The sequence below is a fragment of the Diplotaxodon limnothrissa genome, linkage group LG15 (assembly GCF_057381915.1).
Source record: "Diplotaxodon limnothrissa isolate DT_005_m linkage group LG15, D_limnothrissa_male_GT1.1, whole genome shotgun sequence".
In the NCBI taxonomy this organism is placed as follows: domain Eukaryota; kingdom Metazoa; phylum Chordata; class Actinopteri; order Cichliformes; family Cichlidae; genus Diplotaxodon; species Diplotaxodon limnothrissa.
Window position 1 is genome coordinate 12,646,378 of NC_140610.1, and position 18,380 is coordinate 12,664,757.

The 18,380-nt window shown below is 42.3% G+C and overlaps 2 protein-coding genes across 2 annotated transcripts; both read right to left on the reverse strand.

Moving 5' to 3' along the window:
* Positions 1–1,587: 1,587 nt before the first annotated feature.
* On the reverse strand, positions 1,588–8,911 carry LOC146617164 (uncharacterized). The gene is made up of 3 exons (XM_085372938.1): positions 6,560–8,911; positions 3,221–4,040; positions 1,588–2,842 (listed from the first exon to the last, which is right to left on the reverse strand). The coding sequence occupies exons 1-3, from the start codon at positions 8,769–8,771 to the stop codon at positions 1,879–1,881; spliced, it is 3,996 nt and encodes a 1,331-aa protein (XP_085229064.1). The 5' UTR covers positions 8,772–8,911; the 3' UTR covers positions 1,588–1,878.
* Positions 8,912–10,892: 1,981 nt separating this feature from the next.
* On the reverse strand, positions 10,893–18,211 carry LOC146617165 (uncharacterized). Its single transcript, XM_085372939.1, has 3 exons — positions 15,860–18,211; positions 12,526–13,345; positions 10,893–12,147 (listed from the first exon to the last, which is right to left on the reverse strand). The coding sequence occupies exons 1-3, from the start codon at positions 18,069–18,071 to the stop codon at positions 11,184–11,186; spliced, it is 3,996 nt and encodes a 1,331-aa protein (XP_085229065.1). The 5' UTR covers positions 18,072–18,211; the 3' UTR covers positions 10,893–11,183.
* Between the last annotated feature and the right edge of the window lie 169 nt (positions 18,212–18,380).

An 18,380-nucleotide genomic window follows, 5' to 3' on the forward strand; every position in this document is an offset into this window, starting at 1 on the left:
AGACAGTTAGTAGGTGAAGAGGTGACACAAAGAGCATGTGGGGTCAACACACACACACACATGAGTTAGATTTATTTAGAGGAGAGATTAGTCATGTCTCGGCAAGAAAGAGGAACAATTCACTTTAAGACAAGAACGGAAAGTACCAGCCATGAAAATAGAAGATGATCTTCTGGGTTAAAAGTCATTGTGGTGTTGATCTGATCTATGTATAAAATGTTTCTGTGACGCATGAAGGGGCGTCAGTAAACAAGCCCTGACGGTATAAAATCTGTGTATGCTTTGAGGAAGTCGGAGATCACTTGCTGTCGGCGTACAGAGTGTTCTTCCCACACGTGTGTTCATTAAAATCATTGTTTGACCAAGAGCTCCTGGACCATGGGTGGTTTGTACTCTCCCTCCTCAATTTTGAACCTTAACAGCATCCTTACATTATTATTTATTACTAGAGCTACAATAATAAAGCAATGAGGAGGGGGAAGTAATAAATATGAAATAATGTATTTATGATGATTCCATTTGTTTCACTATCCACTCTGTGCAGGGCAAAGCTTATTACATTTTTAAACTGTAGAGATACAATCATTTTACTGCTGTAAAATCCAACTTTTGTCTTATTTAAAATATAAATCTAATATAATCTGCTTCTTAATGTATGTTCTTTAAAATACAGCGTGTGTTTTTTAATATATTATAATTATAATAATTATTATGTGGACATGCATATTAGATCGTTTTTTAGTGAAATATAATCCCTCCAGAAAGGCAGGAAATGCCCAGAAACTTACTTTAAAACTAAATATGTTCCCTAAAACGGTGACAGAGCTACAGACCCATGACAGCCTTACACAGGTAGCCAGCAGCTATGACCAGCACTACTTGTGCAGTTAATAAAAGGACAGGTAATGTTTGTCACGCTGTTGCACACACAGCACGCTCGTTTGTTTCAGTTCGTCAGTTGCAACAAGACAGCTTACCAACGTGTATGTAATAAGCTAATACTCCTGTGTGCTACACACTACAGTGTGCGCTGTACACCTACTTACTGGGTTTGTCGCATCAGTCTGTGTCTCTGAGTTAACTTGTGTTTCTCCTACAGCTCCGGACCGCAACAAATGCGCGTGCTCTTTGTGAGCTCGTTCCCGGCTCGTAACCAGCGCGTTCTGCCGTCGAGGGCGATCATTGGTTAAATGTGATCATGTGACTGATGCAAGCCAGATCCTTTTATTTAGCAAAACTATGATTAATAGTTAAATATTATTGTTGAGGGGCACAGACAGGACTCCGCACGCACACACACATAAAATAAATAAATAAATAAATAAAAAAAATTTAAAAGTTGCCTCAACAAAAGGGCACTTTGGGCACTCATCAGGAAAGGGGCGGGTGCTCAAGCCCCTCTAGCCCCCCCCCTCTGCACGTCCCTGGTCTCTATCCATCTAGTATTAAATCTTTCTGGGAAACAAGTATGTATATTATGCACACACACAAACACACATGCAGCTATTACCTATTTCTTGTTTTTATACCTAAGATGAATTATTGTTGAATGAAGACATTTTTCAAACAAATGTAAAATGTGGGCAATTGTGTTTATTGGGTAAAGGAAAAGGCAGAAGGGGGGGAAAGGATAGAAAGAATGAAAGAGAGAGATGAGAGAAAACCCCAACAATCCCCTCTGAGCAAGCAGCAGGCGACAGTGGATAGGAAAAACTCCTTTTAAAGTGAAAGACACCTAAAGGAGAAACCTATGGCAGAACCAGGCTCAGGAGGGGGCAGTCAACTGCCGGGACTGGTCGGGGGGTGAGGGTGAAAAAAGAAAAAGGAGGGAGGGGAAGGGGGGAAATGAAGATGGAATAGAGGTGGAGGAAGACGAGGTTACATCAGGTGAGAAGCAGCAGTGCCCCTCCTCCAGAACCAGTGGAAGCGTTTTTTCTTCTTTTTCAGATACTCTTCCACCAGCACTTTTTTCTCAATGATGAGGGTTTTCAGCTCATCGATTGTTTCTGCGTTTTCTTTCTCAAGTTTGTTGCATCTTTTCACCATGTCTTCTAATTGTTCTTGTTTTTCTTTAAGCTTGTCTTTCAGTTCTTTAACTGTTGCCTCCTCTATTCGCTTTGCCTTGTGCACATCTGTGTGCATGTCTTCCAGCTGCTGGTTTCTCTTCTGGATTTCTTGAAGTCTACACTGCAGGTCTTTATGTGTTTTCTGTTGTTCTTGCTTTTGCGCCTGGATTTCAGTGTTTTTGTACTTCAAGGTCTTAGAAAGTTCCTCAAGTTCGGTATTTTTTCTCAGCATCTCATTGATGCTACTCTGCATCGCTGAGCATTGTTTTTCCAGCTTTTTCTTTTCTTCTTCCAGTACAGTTGATTTGTACTTTGTTTCGTTATACAATTCTTGGAGTGCTTGATTTTTCCTCTGGAGATGAAGTTTTTCTTCTTCCTGTTGTATTTTCTGTTGGTCTTTTTCTTGAAGAAGCTCTTTATTTCCGTGCACTTTTTTATCAAGCCTGATTTGGAGCGATCTGTGTTTTTCCTCCATCTCGTCAAGCTTGGAGTCCATTTCTTTCTGTTTCATTTCCAGTTTCTTCTTGTCTTGAAGCAACTGTTGACTTTTGTGCAGAGTTTTGTCATGTTTCACCTGCAGCGCTTTGTATTTTTCCTCCATGGCTTGGAGTTTGCTCTGCAGGTCTCTCTGCTCTACGGGCTCTTGTTTCTTTTCTTGGAGGTTCTCCTTATTTCTCTCCAGAGCTTCATCAAGCATTACTCGCAAGCCTTCATTTTGTTTCTCAATGTTCCTCAGCTTGCAATCCATTTCTTCCTTTTTTATTTTCTGTTGGTCTATCTTGTGAAGAAACTCTTTATTTCTCTCCAGAGCTTCATCAAGCATCACTTGCAAGCCTTCATTCTGTTTCTTGATGTGCCTCAGCTTGCAATCCATTTCTTCCTTTTTTATTTTCTGTTGGTCTTTCTCGTGCAGAAACTCTTTATTTCTCTCCAGAGCTTCATCAAGCATTACTCGCAAGCCTTCATTTTGTTTCTCGATGTTCCTCAGCTTGCAATCCATTTCTTCCTGATGTATTTTCTGTTGGTCTTTTTCTTGAAGCAGCTCTTTATTTTTGAGCAGTGTTTCCTCAAGAGTTAGTTGCAGCATTTTCAGTTTTTCCTCCAAGACTTCAAGCTGGGAGTCTGTTTCTTTCTCCAGCATTTCTTGTTGCTCTCTCTCTTGAATGAACTCTTTATTTCTGTGCACTGTTTTCTCAAGCTTGATTTGGAGCAATCTGTGTTTTTCCTCCATCTCGTCAAGCTTGGAGTCCATTTCCTTCTGTTTCATTTCCATTTGCTTCTTGTGTTGAAGCAACTGTTGACTTTTGTGCAGAGTTTTGTCATGTTTCACCTGCAGTGCTTTGTATTTTTCCTCCATGGCTTGGAGTTTGCTCTGCATGTCTCTCTGCTGTGTGGACTGTTGCTTCTCTTCTTGGTGGATTTCCTTCAGTTTTTCCAGAGCTTCGTCAAGCTGCTCTTGGAGCTCCTGATTCTTCTTGACCATGTTTTCCTGTTTTATGCTCTCTTTTTTCCCCTTTTGGAGCAGATCTTTATTTTTTTCCAGAGCTCCATCAAGCTGTTCTTGGAGCTCCTGATTCTTCTTGAGCATTTTATCCCCTTTAATGCTCTCTTTTTTCTCATTTTGGAGCAGATCTTGAATTTTTTCTAGAGCTTCATCAAGCTTTTCTTGGAGCTCGTGATTCTTCTTATCTTGGAGAGCCCATTGTTTCTCCTCAATAATACCTTCCCTTTCCTGAAGCTGGTAGGATAATTTTTCTAATTCAGCGCTCTTTCTCTCATTTTCTTCTGTCAGGGTCTTAATCTTTTCTCTGTTCATGAGATTTTCCTTCTCCATTTCTTCCAATCGCTTTTCCTCTAATTCCACCTGTTCATCCCAAGGAAGAGAGCTGATGTAAGGGTCTAGGGACTCATACCATGGAATAGAGCTGGGGTCAGCTTCTTGTCTTTCTTGCTCTTTCTGAGACATGTTGGAGTCTGTATACCGTGAGTACGAAAAGTATCCAGATGTTTGAAAATGCTTTACTGGTGAACGTTTGAATGCTGCTAACATAAGTGCTGCAAATAACGGACTGAAAGTTGTACCTCCTCACCCCTATTTATGGATTCAGAAGCCTGTGACATCACAATTCCATAAGCCAATGAGGTTGTCACATGACATTCTAGAATGAGGTCATGTTTTTGTATGAATTTTTTAAATAACATCAACATTCCGTAAGCCAATGAGGTTCTTACATGACTTTTGAATGAGGATAATTATTTTGTGTTAATCGACATAGCCTGCTGCAGCTCAGAGCTCGTGAGCTCAAACGATCCTCCAACCTCAGCTTCCCGGTAGCTTGGATTACAGGCATGCGCCACCGCACCCGGCGAGAAGCAGCTACGTTAAGATAAGATAAGATAAGATAACCTTTATTAGTCCCACACGTGGGAAATTTGTTTTGTCACAGCAGGAAGTGGACAGTGCAAAAGTTATGAGGCAAAAATTAGAATACAATAAGAATAAATACAGTACACAACTGTACAGAATAGAATAAAATAAAATACTATATACAGTAGAATAAAATAAAATAAATATACAATAAGATAAAAATAGAATACAAATACAAATACTATATACAACTGAGTAAAAATACAACGATGACAGAAAGGATTATTGCACTTAGTATTATTGCATATGTATGGATGTGTGTGCTTGATCAGTTAAAGTCTTTATTATGGAGTCTGACAGCAGTGGGGAGGAAAGACCTGCGAAATCTCTCCGTCCCACACCGTGGGTGCCGCAGTCTCCCACTGAAGGAGCTGCTCAGTGCTGTCACAGTCTGCTGCATGGGGTGGGAGATGTTGTCCATCAGGGATGACAGCTTAGCCGCCGTTCTCCTGTCACTCACCACCTCCACTGGGTCCAGAGGGCATCCTAGAACAGAGCTGGCCCTTCGGATCACCCTGTTCAGTCTCTTCCTGTCCCCAGCAGAGATGCTGCCGCCCCAGCAGACCACGCCATAAAAGATAGCAGAAGCCACAACAGAGTCATAGAATTTCTTCAGGAGTGGGCCCTCCACTCCAAACGACCTGCGTCTCCGCAGCAGGTACAGCCTGCTCTGCCCTTTCCTGTAGAGGGCGTCTGAGTTATGATGCTAGTCCAGTCTATTGTTCAGATGAACACCAAGGTACCTGTAGCTGTCCACAGCCTCAATGTCCATACCTTGGATGTTCAGTGGTTGCAGTGGAGAATGCTTGTGCCTGCGGAAGTCTACCACCAGTTCCTTGGTTTTACTGGCGTTGATCTGGAGGTAGTTCAGCTGGCACCAGTCCACAAAGTCTTGGGTCAGACCTCTGTACTCCTTGTCGTCCCCATCAGTGATGAGGCCGACTATTGCAGAGTCATCAGAGAACTTCTGCAGGAAGCACTGGGTGGAATTGTGGGAGAAGTCTGCAGTGTAGATGGTGAAGAGGAACGGAGCCAGAACCGTTCCCTGTGGGGCCCCCGTACTGCAGACGACCCTGTCCGACACACAGCCCTGAGTCCTCACATACTGTGGTTGGTCGGTGAGGTAGTCCAGGATCCAGGTAGTGAGGTGATGGTCCACTCCAGAGTTCACCAGCTTGTCCTTTAGAACCGAGGGAAGAATGGTGTTGAAGGCACTGGAGAAATCAAAGAACATGATTCTCACAGTGCTTCCAGCGGTCTCCAGGTGAGCGAGGGAACGATGTAGGAGGTGAATGACGGCATCAGGGCTTTTAACAGGGCTTTTAACTATGTCTGAGGTGACATCATGACACTAACCTGCTGCCCATCATTAGCAAAGTTGTAATGATGGGCAGCAAAGATGAGGAATGAATGGTGCACAATTGTTATATGCAAGTTTTTAGAAAGCTCGTGGTTAACCCAAGAGTATTTTGTCACAATATCAAGAAGAGTAAAGCTTCAATGTCAAGAATAGATAGGAATATAGGGAATTATATATTTTTATTTAAAGACAGGACTCACATGTTTTCATTTCTAGTCTTTAAAACCTGTCTCTATCCATCTAGTATTAAATCTTTCTGGGAAACAAGTATGTATATTATGCACACACACAAACACACATGCAGCTATTACCTATTTCTTGTTTTTATACCTAAGATGAATTATTGTTGAATGAAGACATTTTTCAAACAAATGTAAAATGTGGGCAATTGTGTTTATTGGGTAAAGGAAAAGGCAGAAGGGGGGGAAAGGATAGAAAGAATGAAAGAGAGAGATGAGAGAAAACCCCAACAATCCCCTCTGAGCAAGCAGCAGGCGACAGTGGATAGGAAAAACTCCTTTTAAAGTGAAAGACACCTAAAGGAGAAACCTATGGCAGAACCAGGCTCAGGAGGGGGCAGTCAACTGCCGGGACTGGTCGGGGGGTGAGGGTGAAAAAAGAAAAAGGAGGGAGGGGAAGGGGGGAAATGAAGATGGAATAGAGGTGGAGGAAGACGAGGTTACATCAGGTGAGAAGCAGCAGTGCCCCTCCTCCAGAACCAGTGGAAGCGTTTTTTCTTCTTTTTCAGATACTCTTCCACCAGCACTTTTTTCTCAATGATGAGGGTTTTCAGCTCATCGATTGTTTCTGCGTTTTCTTTCTCAAGTTTGTTGCATCTTTTCACCATGTCTTCTAATTGTTCTTGTTTTTCTTTAAGCTTGTCTTTCAGTTCTTTAACTGTTGCCTCCTCTATTCGCTTTGCCTTGTGCACATCTGTGTGCATGTCTTCCAGCTGCTGGTTTCTCTTCTGGATTTCTTGAAGTCTACACTGCAGGTCTTTATGTGTTTTCTGTTGTTCTTGCTTTTGCGCCTGGATTTCAGTGTTTTTGTACTTCAAGGTCTTAGAAAGTTCCTCAAGTTCGGTATTTTTTCTCAGCATCTCATTGATGCTACTCTGCATCGCTGAGCATTGTTTTTCCAGCTTTTTCTTTTCTTCTTCCAGTACAGTTGATTTGTACTTTGTTTCGTTATACAATTCTTGGAGTGCTTGATTTTTCCTCTGGAGATGAAGTTTTTCTTCTTCCTGTTGTATTTTCTGTTGGTCTTTTTCTTGAAGAAGCTCTTTATTTCCGTGCACTTTTTTATCAAGCCTGATTTGGAGCGATCTGTGTTTTTCCTCCATCTCGTCAAGCTTGGAGTCCATTTCTTTCTGTTTCATTTCCAGTTTCTTCTTGTCTTGAAGCAACTGTTGACTTTTGTGCAGAGTTTTGTCATGTTTCACCTGCAGCGCTTTGTATTTTTCCTCCATGGCTTGGAGTTTGCTCTGCAGGTCTCTCTGCTCTACGGGCTCTTGTTTCTTTTCTTGGAGGTTCTCCTTATTTCTCTCCAGAGCTTCATCAAGCATTACTCGCAAGCCTTCATTTTGTTTCTCAATGTTCCTCAGCTTGCAATCCATTTCTTCCTTTTTTATTTTCTGTTGGTCTATCTTGTGAAGAAACTCTTTATTTCTCTCCAGAGCTTCATCAAGCATCACTTGCAAGCCTTCATTCTGTTTCTTGATGTGCCTCAGCTTGCAATCCATTTCTTCCTTTTTTATTTTCTGTTGGTCTTTCTCGTGCAGAAACTCTTTATTTCTCTCCAGAGCTTCATCAAGCATTACTCGCAAGCCTTCATTTTGTTTCTCGATGTTCCTCAGCTTGCAATCCATTTCTTCCTGATGTATTTTCTGTTGGTCTTTTTCTTGAAGCAGCTCTTTATTTTTGAGCAGTGTTTCCTCAAGAGTTAGTTGCAGCATTTTCAGTTTTTCCTCCAAGACTTCAAGCTGGGAGTCTGTTTCTTTCTCCAGCATTTCTTGTTGCTCTCTCTCTTGAATGAACTCTTTATTTCTGTGCACTGTTTTCTCAAGCTTGATTTGGAGCAATCTGTGTTTTTCCTCCATCTCGTCAAGCTTGGAGTCCATTTCCTTCTGTTTCATTTCCATTTGCTTCTTGTCTTGAAGCAACTGTTGACTTTTGTGCAGAGTTTTGTCATGTTTCACCTGCAGTGCTTTGTATTTTTCCTCCATGGCTTGGAGTTTGCTCTGCATGTCTCTCTGCTGTGTGGACTGTTGCTTCTCTTCTTGGTGGATTTCCTTCAGTTTTTCCAGAGCTTCGTCAAGCTGCTCTTGGAGCTCCTGATTCTTCTTGACCATGTTTTCCTGTTTTATGCTCTCTTTTTTCCCCTTTTGGAGCAGATCTTTATTTTTTTCCAGAGCTCCATCAAGCTGTTCTTGGAGCTCCTGATTCTTCTTGAGCATTTTATCCCCTTTAATGCTCTCTTTTTTCTCATTTTGGAGCAGATCTTGAATTTTTTCTAGAGCTTCATCAAGCTTTTCTTGGAGCTCGTGATTCTTCTTATCTTGGAGAGCCCATTGTTTCTCCTCAATAATACCTTCCCTTTCCTGAAGCTGGTAGGATAATTTTTCTAATTCAGCGCTCTTTCTCTCATTTTCTTCTGTCAGGGTCTTAATCTTTTCTCTGTTCATGAGATTTTCCTTCTCCATTTCTTCCAATCGCTTTTCCTCTAATTCCACCTGTTCATCCCAAGGAAGAGAGCTGATGTAAGGGTCTAGGGACTCATACCATGGAATAGAGCTGGGGTCAGCTTCTTGTCTTTCTTGCTCTTTCTGAGACATGTTGGAGTCTGTATACCGTGAGTACGAAAAGTATCCAGATGTTTGAAAATGCTTTACTGGTGAACGTTTGAATGCTGCTAACATAAGTGCTGCAAATAACGGACTGAAAGTTGTACCTCCTCACCCCTATTTATGGATTCAGAAGCCTGTGACATCACAATTCCATAAGCCAATGAGGTTGTCACATGACATTCTAGAATGAGGTCATGTTTTTGTATGAATTTTTTAAATAACATCAACATTCCGTAAGCCAATGAGGTTCTTACATGACTTTTGAATGAGGATAATTATTTTGTGTTAATCGACATAGCCTGCTGCAGCTCAGAGCTCGTGAGCTCAAACGATCCTCCAACCTCAGCTTCCCGGTAGCTTGGATTACAGGCACGCGCCACCGCACCCGGCGAGAAGCAGCTACGTTAAGATAAGATAAGATAACCTTTATTAGTCCCACACGTGGGAAATTTGTTTTGTCACAGCAGGAAGTGGACAGTGCAAAAGTTATGAGGCAAAAATTAGAATACAATAAGAATAAATACAGTACATAACTGTACAGAATAGAATAAAATAAAATACTATATACAGTAGAATAAAATAAAATAAATATACAATAAGATAAAAATAGAATACAAATACAAATACTATATACAACTGAGTAAAAATACAACGATGACAGAAAGGATTATTGCACTTAGTATTATTGCATATGTATGGATGTGTGTGCTTGATCAGTTAAAGTCTTTATTATGGAGTCTGACAGCAGTGGGGAGGAAAGACCTGCGAAATCTCTCCGTCCCACACCGTGGGTGCCGCAGTCTCCCACTGAAGGAGCTGCTCAGTGCTGTCACAGTCTGCTGCATGGGGTGGGAGATGTTGTCCATCAGGGATGACAGCTTAGCCGCCGTTCTCCTGTCACTCACCACCTCCACTGGGTCCAGAGGGCATCCTAGAACAGAGCTGGCCCTTCGGATCACCCTGTTCAGTCTCTTCCTGTCCCCAGCAGAGATGCTGCCGCCCCAGCAGACCACGCCATAAAAGATAGCAGAAGCCACAACAGAGTCATAGAATTTCTTCAGGAGTGGGCCCTCCACTCCAAACGACCTGCGTCTCCGCAGCAGGTACAGCCTGCTCTGCCCTTTCCTGTAGAGGGCGTCTGAGTTATGAGTCCAGTCCAGTCTGTTGTTCAGATGAACACCAAGGTACCTGTAGCTGTCCACAGCCTCAATGTCCATACCTTGGATGTTCAGTGGTTGCAGTGGAGAATGCTTGTGCCTGCGGAAGTCTACCACCAGTTCCTTGGTTTTACTGGCGTTGATCTGGAGGTAGTTCAGCTGGCACCAGTCCACAAAGTCTTGGGTCAGACCTCTGTACTCCTTGTCGTCCCCATCAGTGATGAGGCCGACTATTGCAGAGTCATCAGAGAACTTCTGCAGGAAGCACTGGGTGGAATTGTGGGAGAAGTCTGCAGTGTAGATGGTGAAGAGGAACGGAGCCAGAACCGTTCCCTGTGGGGCCCCCGTACTGCAGACGACCCTGTCCGACACACAGCCCTGAGTCCTCACATACTGTGGTTGGTCGGTGAGGTAGTCCAGGATCCAGGTAGTGAGGTGATGGTCCACTCCAGAGTTCACCAGCTTGTCCTTTAGAACCGAGGGAAGAATGGTGTTGAAGGCACTGGAGAAATCAAAGAACATGATTCTCACAGTGCTTCCAGCGGTCTCCAGGTGAGCGAGGGAACGATGTAGGAGGTGAATGACGGCATCAGGGCTTTTAACAGGGCTTTTAACTATGTCTGAGGTGACATCATGACACTAACCTGCTGCCCATCATTAGCAAAGTTGTAATGATGGGCAGCAAAGATGAGGAATGAATGGTGCACAATTGTTATATGCAAGTTTTTAGAAAGCTCGTGGTTAACCCAAGAGTATTTTGTCACAATATCAAGAAGAGTAAAGCTTCAATGTCAAGAATAGATAGGAATATAGGGAATTATATATTTTTATTTAAAGACAGGACTCACATGTTTTCATTTCTAGTCTTTAAAACCTGTCTCTATCCATCTAGTATTAAATCTTTCTGGGAAACAAGTATGTATATTATGCACACACACAAACACACATGCAGCTATTACCTATTTCTTGTTTTTATACCTAAGATGAATTATTGTTGAATGAAGACATTTTTCAAACAAATGTAAAATGTGGGCAATTGTGTTTATTGGGTAAAGGAAAAGGCAGAAGGGGGGGAAAGGATAGAAAGAATGAAAGAGAGAGATGAGAGAAAACCCCAACAATCCCCTCTGAGCAAGCAGCAGGCGACAGTGGATAGGAAAAACTCCTTTTAAAGTGAAAGACACCTAAAGGAGAAACCTATGGCAGAACCAGGCTCAGGAGGGGGCAGTCAACTGCCGGGACTGGTCGGGGGGTGAGGGTGAAAAAAGAAAAAGGAGGGAGGGGAAGGGGGGAAATGAAGATGGAATAGAGGTGGAGGAAGACGAGGTTACATCAGGTGAGAAGCAGCAGTGCCCCTCCTCCAGAACCAGTGGAAGCGTTTTTTCTTCTTTTTCAGATACTCTTCCACCAGCACTTTTTTCTCAATGATGAGGGTTTTCAGCTCATCGATTGTTTCTGCGTTTTCTTTCTCAAGTTTGTTGCATCTTTTCACCATGTCTTCTAATTGTTCTTGTTTTTCTTTAAGCTTGTCTTTCAGTTCTTTAACTGTTGCCTCCTCTATTCGCTTTGCCTTGTGCACATCTGTGTGCATGTCTTCCAGCTGCTGGTTTCTCTTCTGGATTTCTTGAAGTCTACACTGCAGGTCTTTATGTGTTTTCTGTTGTTCTTGCTTTTGCGCCTGGATTTCAGTGTTTTTGTACTTCAAGGTCTTAGAAAGTTCCTCAAGTTCGGTATTTTTTCTCAGCATCTCATTGATGCTACTCTGCATCGCTGAGCATTGTTTTTCCAGCTTTTTCTTTTCTTCTTCCAGTACAGTTGATTTGTACTTTGTTTCGTTATACAATTCTTGGAGTGCTTGATTTTTCCTCTGGAGATGAAGTTTTTCTTCTTCCTGTTGTATTTTCTGTTGGTCTTTTTCTTGAAGAAGCTCTTTATTTCCGTGCACTTTTTTATCAAGCCTGATTTGGAGCGATCTGTGTTTTTCCTCCATCTCGTCAAGCTTGGAGTCCATTTCTTTCTGTTTCATTTCCAGTTTCTTCTTGTCTTGAAGCAACTGTTGACTTTTGTGCAGAGTTTTGTCATGTTTCACCTGCAGCGCTTTGTATTTTTCCTCCATGGCTTGGAGTTTGCTCTGCAGGTCTCTCTGCTCTACGGGCTCTTGTTTCTTTTCTTGGAGGTTCTCCTTATTTCTCTCCAGAGCTTCATCAAGCATTACTCGCAAGCCTTCATTTTGTTTCTCAATGTTCCTCAGCTTGCAATCCATTTCTTCCTTTTTTATTTTCTGTTGGTCTATCTTGTGAAGAAACTCTTTATTTCTCTCCAGAGCTTCATCAAGCATCACTTGCAAGCCTTCATTCTGTTTCTTGATGTGCCTCAGCTTGCAATCCATTTCTTCCTTTTTTATTTTCTGTTGGTCTTTCTCGTGCAGAAACTCTTTATTTCTCTCCAGAGCTTCATCAAGCATTACTCGCAAGCCTTCATTTTGTTTCTCGATGTTCCTCAGCTTGCAATCCATTTCTTCCTGATGTATTTTCTGTTGGTCTTTTTCTTGAAGCAGCTCTTTATTTTTGAGCAGTGTTTCCTCAAGAGTTAGTTGCAGCATTTTCAGTTTTTCCTCCAAGACTTCAAGCTGGGAGTCTGTTTCTTTCTCCAGCATTTCTTGTTGCTCTCTCTCTTGAATGAACTCTTTATTTCTGTGCACTGTTTTCTCAAGCTTGATTTGGAGCAATCTGTGTTTTTCCTCCATCTCGTCAAGCTTGGAGTCCATTTCCTTCTGTTTCATTTCCATTTGCTTCTTGTGTTGAAGCAACTGTTGACTTTTGTGCAGAGTTTTGTCATGTTTCACCTGCAGTGCTTTGTATTTTTCCTCCATGGCTTGGAGTTTGCTCTGCATGTCTCTCTGCTGTGTGGACTGTTGCTTCTCTTCTTGGTGGATTTCCTTCAGTTTTTCCAGAGCTTCGTCAAGCTGCTCTTGGAGCTCCTGATTCTTCTTGACCATGTTTTCCTGTTTTATGCTCTCTTTTTTCCCCTTTTGGAGCAGATCTTTATTTTTTTCCAGAGCTCCATCAAGCTGTTCTTGGAGCTCCTGATTCTTCTTGAGCATTTTATCCCCTTTAATGCTCTCTTTTTTCTCATTTTGGAGCAGATCTTGAATTTTTTCTAGAGCTTCATCAAGCTTTTCTTGGAGCTCGTGATTCTTCTTATCTTGGAGAGCCCATTGTTTCTCCTCAATAATACCTTCCCTTTCCTGAAGCTGGTAGGATAATTTTTCTAATTCAGCGCTCTTTCTCTCATTTTCTTCTGTCAGGGTCTTAATCTTTTCTCTGTTCATGAGATTTTCCTTCTCCATTTCTTCCAATCGCTTTTCCTCTAATTCCACCTGTTCATCCCAAGGAAGAGAGCTGATGTAAGGGTCTAGGGACTCATACCATGGAATAGAGCTGGGGTCAGCTTCTTGTCTTTCTTGCTCTTTCTGAGACATGTTGGAGTCTGTATACCGTGAGTACGAAAAGTATCCAGATGTTTGAAAATGCTTTACTGGTGAACGTTTGAATGCTGCTAACATAAGTGCTGCAAATAACGGACTGAAAGTTGTACCTCCTCACCCCTATTTATGGATTCAGAAGCCTGTGACATCACAATTCCATAAGCCAATGAGGTTGTCACATGACATTCTAGAATGAGGTCATGTTTTTGTATGAATTTTTTAAATAACATCAACATTCCGTAAGCCAATGAGGTTCTTACATGACTTTTGAATGAGGATAATTATTTTGTGTTAATCGACATAGCCTGCTGCAGCTCAGAGCTCGTGAGCTCAAACGATCCTCCAACCTCAGCTTCCCGGTAGCTTGGATTACAGGCACGCGCCACCGCACCCGGCGAGAAGCAGCTACGTTAAGATAAGATAAGATAACCTTTATTAGTCCCACACGTGGGAAATTTGTTTTGTCACAGCAGGAAGTGGACAGTGCAAAAGTTATGAGGCAAAAATTAGAATACAATAAGAATAAATACAGTACATAACTGTACAGAATAGAATAAAATAAAATACTATATACAGTAGAATAAAATAAAATAAATATACAATAAGATAAAAATAGAATACAAATACAAATACTATATACAACTGAGTAAAAATACAACGATGACAGAAAGGATTATTGCACTTAGTATTATTGCATATGTATGGATGTGTGTGCTTGATCAGTTAAAGTCTTTATTATGGAGTCTGACAGCAGTGGGGAGGAAAGACCTGCGAAATCTCTCCGTCCCACACCGTGGGTGCCGCAGTCTCCCACTGAAGGAGCTGCTCAGTGCTGTCACAGTCTGCTGCATGGGGTGGGAGATGTTGTCCATCAGGGATGACAGCTTAGCCGCCGTTCTCCTGTCACTCACCACCTCCACTGGGTCCAGAGGGCATCCTAGAACAGAGCTGGCCCTTCGGATCACCCTGTTCAGTCTCTTCCTGTCCCCAGCAGAGATGCTGCCGCCCCAGCAGACCACGCCATAAAAGATAGCAGAAGCCACAACAGAGTCATAGAATTTCTTCAGGAGTGGGCCCTCCACTCCAAACGACCTGCGTCTCCGCAGCAGGTACAGCCTGCTCTGCCCTTTCCTGTAGAGGGCGTCTGAGTTATGAGTCCAGTCCAGTCTGTTGTTCAGATGAACACCAAGGTACCTGTAGCTGTCCACAGCCTCAATGTCCATACCTTGGATGTTCAGTGGTTGCAGTGGAGAATGCTTGTGCCTGCGGAAGTCTACCACCAGTTCCTTGGTTTTACTGGCGTTGATCTGGAGGTAGTTCAGCTGGCACCAGTCCACAAAGTCTTGGGTCAGACCTCTGTACTCCTTGTCGTCCCCATCAGTGATGAGGCCGACTATTGCAGAGTCATCAGAGAACTTCTGCAGGAAGCACTGGGTGGAATTGTGGGAGAAGTCTGCAGTGTAGATGGTGAAGAGGAACGGAGCCAGAACCGTTCCCTGTGGGGCCCCCGTACTGCAGACGACCCTGTCCGACACACAGCCCTGAGTCCTCACATACTGTGGTTGGTCGGTGAGGTAGTCCAGGATCCAGGTAGTGAGGTGATGGTCCACTCCAGAGTTCACCAGCTTGTCCTTTAGAACCGAGGGAAGAATGGTGTTGAAGGCACTGGAGAAATCAAAGAACATGATTCTCACAGTGCTTCCAGCGGTCTCCAGGTGAGCGAGGGAACGATGTAGGAGGTGAATGACGGCATCAGGGCTTTTAACAGGGCTTTTAACTATGTCTGAGGTGACATCATGACACTAACCTGCTGCCCATCATTAGCAAAGTTGTAATGATGGGCAGCAAAGATGAGGAATGAATGGTGCACAATTGTTATATGCAAGTTTTTAGAAAGCTCGTGGTTAACCCAAGAGTATTTTGTCACAATATCAAGAAGAGTAAAGCTTCAATGTCAAGAATAGATAGGAATATAGGGAATTATATATTTTTATTTAAAGACAGGACTCACATGTTTTCATTTCTAGTCTTTAAAACCTGTCTCTATCCATCTAGTATTAAATCTTTCTGGGAAACAAGTATGTATATTATGCACACACACAAACACACATGCAGCTATTACCTATTTCTTGTTTTTATACCTAAGATGAATTATTGTTGAATGAAGACATTTTTCAAACAAATGTAAAATGTGGGCAATTGTGTTTATTGGGTAAAGGAAAAGGCAGAAGGGGGGGAAAGGATAGAAAGAATGAAAGAGAGAGATGAGAGAAAACCCCAACAATCCCCTCTGAGCAAGCAGCAGGCGACAGTGGATAGGAAAAACTCCTTTTAAAGTGAAAGACACCTAAAGGAGAAACCTATGGCAGAACCAGGCTCAGGAGGGGGCAGTCAACTGCCGGGACTGGTCGGGGGGTGAGGGTGAAAAAAGAAAAAGGAGGGAGGGGAAGGGGGGAAATGAAGATGGAATAGAGGTGGAGGAAGACGAGGTTACATCAGGTGAGAAGCAGCAGTGCCCCTCCTCCAGAACCAGTGGAAGCGTTTTTTCTTCTTTTTCAGATACTCTTCCACCAGCACTTTTTTCTCAATGATGAGGGTTTTCAGCTCATCGATTGTTTCTGCGTTTTCTTTCTCAAGTTTGTTGCATCTTTTCACCATGTCTTCTAATTGTTCTTGTTTTTCTTTAAGCTTGTCTTTCAGTTCTTTAACTGTTGCCTCCTCTATTCGCTTTGCCTTGTGCACATCTGTGTGCATGTCTTCCAGCTGCTGGTTTCTCTTCTGGATTTCTTGAAGTCTACACTGCAGGTCTTTATGTGTTTTCTGTTGTTCTTGCTTTTGCGCCTGGATTTCAGTGTTTTTGTACTTCAAGGTCTTAGAAAGTTCCTCAAGTTCGGTATTTTTTCTCAGCATCTCATTGATGCTACTCTGCATCGCTGAGCATTGTTTTTCCAGCTTTTTCTTTTCTTCTTCCAGTACAGTTGATTTGTACTTTGTTTCGTTATACAATTCTTGGAGTGCTTGATTTTTCCTCTGGAGATGAAGTTTTTCTTCTTCCTGTTGTATTTTCTGTTGGTCTTTTTCTTGAAGAAGCTCTTTATTTCCGTGCACTTTTTTATCAAGCCTGATTTGGAGCGATCTGTGTTTTTCCTCCATCTCGTCAAGCTTGGAGTCCATTTCTTTCTGTTTCATTTCCAGTTTCTTCTTGTCTTGAAGCAACTGTTGACTTTTGTGCAGAGTTTTGTCATGTTTCACCTGCAGCGCTTTGTATTTTTCCTCCATGGCTTGGAGTTTGCTCTGCAGGTCTCTCTGCTCTACGGGCTCTTGTTTCTTTTCTTGGAGGTTCTCCTTATTTCTCTCCAGAGCTTCATCAAGCATTACTCGCAAGCCTTCATTTTGTTTCTCAATGTTCCTCAGCTTGCAATCCATTTCTTCCTTTTTTATTTTCTGTTGGTCTATCTTGTGAAGAAACTCTTTATTTCTCTCCAGAGCTTCATCAAGCATCACTTGCAAGCCTTCATTCTGTTTCTTGATGTGCCTCAGCTTGCAATCCATTTCTTCCTTTTTTATTTTCTGTTGGTCTTTCTCGTGCAGAAACTCTTTATTTCTCTCCAGAGCTTCATCAAGCATTACTCGCAAGCCTTCATTTTGTTTCTCGATGTTCCTCAGCTTGCAATCCATTTCTTCCTGATGTATTTTCTGTTGGTCTTTTTCTTGAAGCAGCTCTTTATTTTTGAGCAGTGTTTCCTCAAGAGTTAGTTGCAGCATTTTCAGTTTTTCCTCCAAGACTTCAAGCTGGGAGTCTGTTTCTTTCTCCAGCATTTCTTGTTGCTCTCTCTCTTGAATGAACTCTTTATTTCTGTGCACTGTTTTCTCAAGCTTGATTTGGAGCAATCTGTGTTTTTCCTCCATCTCGTCAAGCTTGGAGTCCATTTCCTTCTGTTTCATTTCCATTTGCTTCTTGTGTTGAAGCAACTGTTGACTTTTGTGCAGAGTTTTGTCATGTTTCACCTGCAGTGCTTTGTATTTTTCCTCCATGGCTTGGAGTTTGCTCTGCATGTCTCTCTGCTGTGTGGACTGTTGCTTCTCTTCTTGGTGGATTTCCTTCAGTTTTTCCAGAGCTTCGTCAAGCTGCTCTTGGAGCTCCTGATTCTTCTTGACCATGTTTTCCTGTTTTATGCTCTCTTTTTTCCCCTTTTGGAGCAGATCTTTATTTTTTTCCAGAGCTCCATCAAGCTGTTCTTGGAGCTCCTGATTCTTCTTGAGCATTTTATCCCCTTTAATGCTCTCTTTTTTCTCATTTTGGAGCAGATCTTGAATTTTTTCTAGAGCTTCATCAAGCTTTTCTTGGAGCTCGTGATTCTTCTTATCTTGGAGAGCCCATTGTTTCTCCTCAATAATACCTTCCCTTTCCTGAAGCTGGTAGGATAATTTTTCTAATTCAGCGCTCTTTCTCTCATTTTCTTCTGTCAGGGTCTTAATCTTTTCTCTGTTCATGAGATTTTCCTTCTCCATTTCTTCCAATCGCTTTTCCTCTAATTCCACCTGTTCATCCCAAGGAAGAGAGCTGATGTAAGGGTCTAGGGACTCATACCATGGAATAGAGCTGGGGTCAGCTTCTTGTCTTTCTTGCTCTTTCTGAGACATGTTGGAGTCTGTATACCGTGAGTACGAAAAGTATCCAGATGTTTGAAAATGCTTTACTGGTGAACGTTTGAATGCTGCTAACATAAGTGCTGCAAATAACGGACTGAAAGTTGTACCTCCTCACCCCTATTTATGGATTCAGAAGCCTGTGACATCACAATTCCATAAGCCAATGAGGTTGTCACATGACATTCTAGAATGAGGTCATGTTTTTGTATGAATTTTTTAAATAACATCAACATTCCGTAAGCCAATGAGGTTCTTACATGACTTTTGAATGAGGATAATTATTTTGTGTTAATCGACATAGCCTGCTGCAGCTCAGAGCTCGTGAGCTCAAACGATCCTCCAACCTCAGCTTCCCGGTAGCTTGGATTACAGGCACGCGCCACC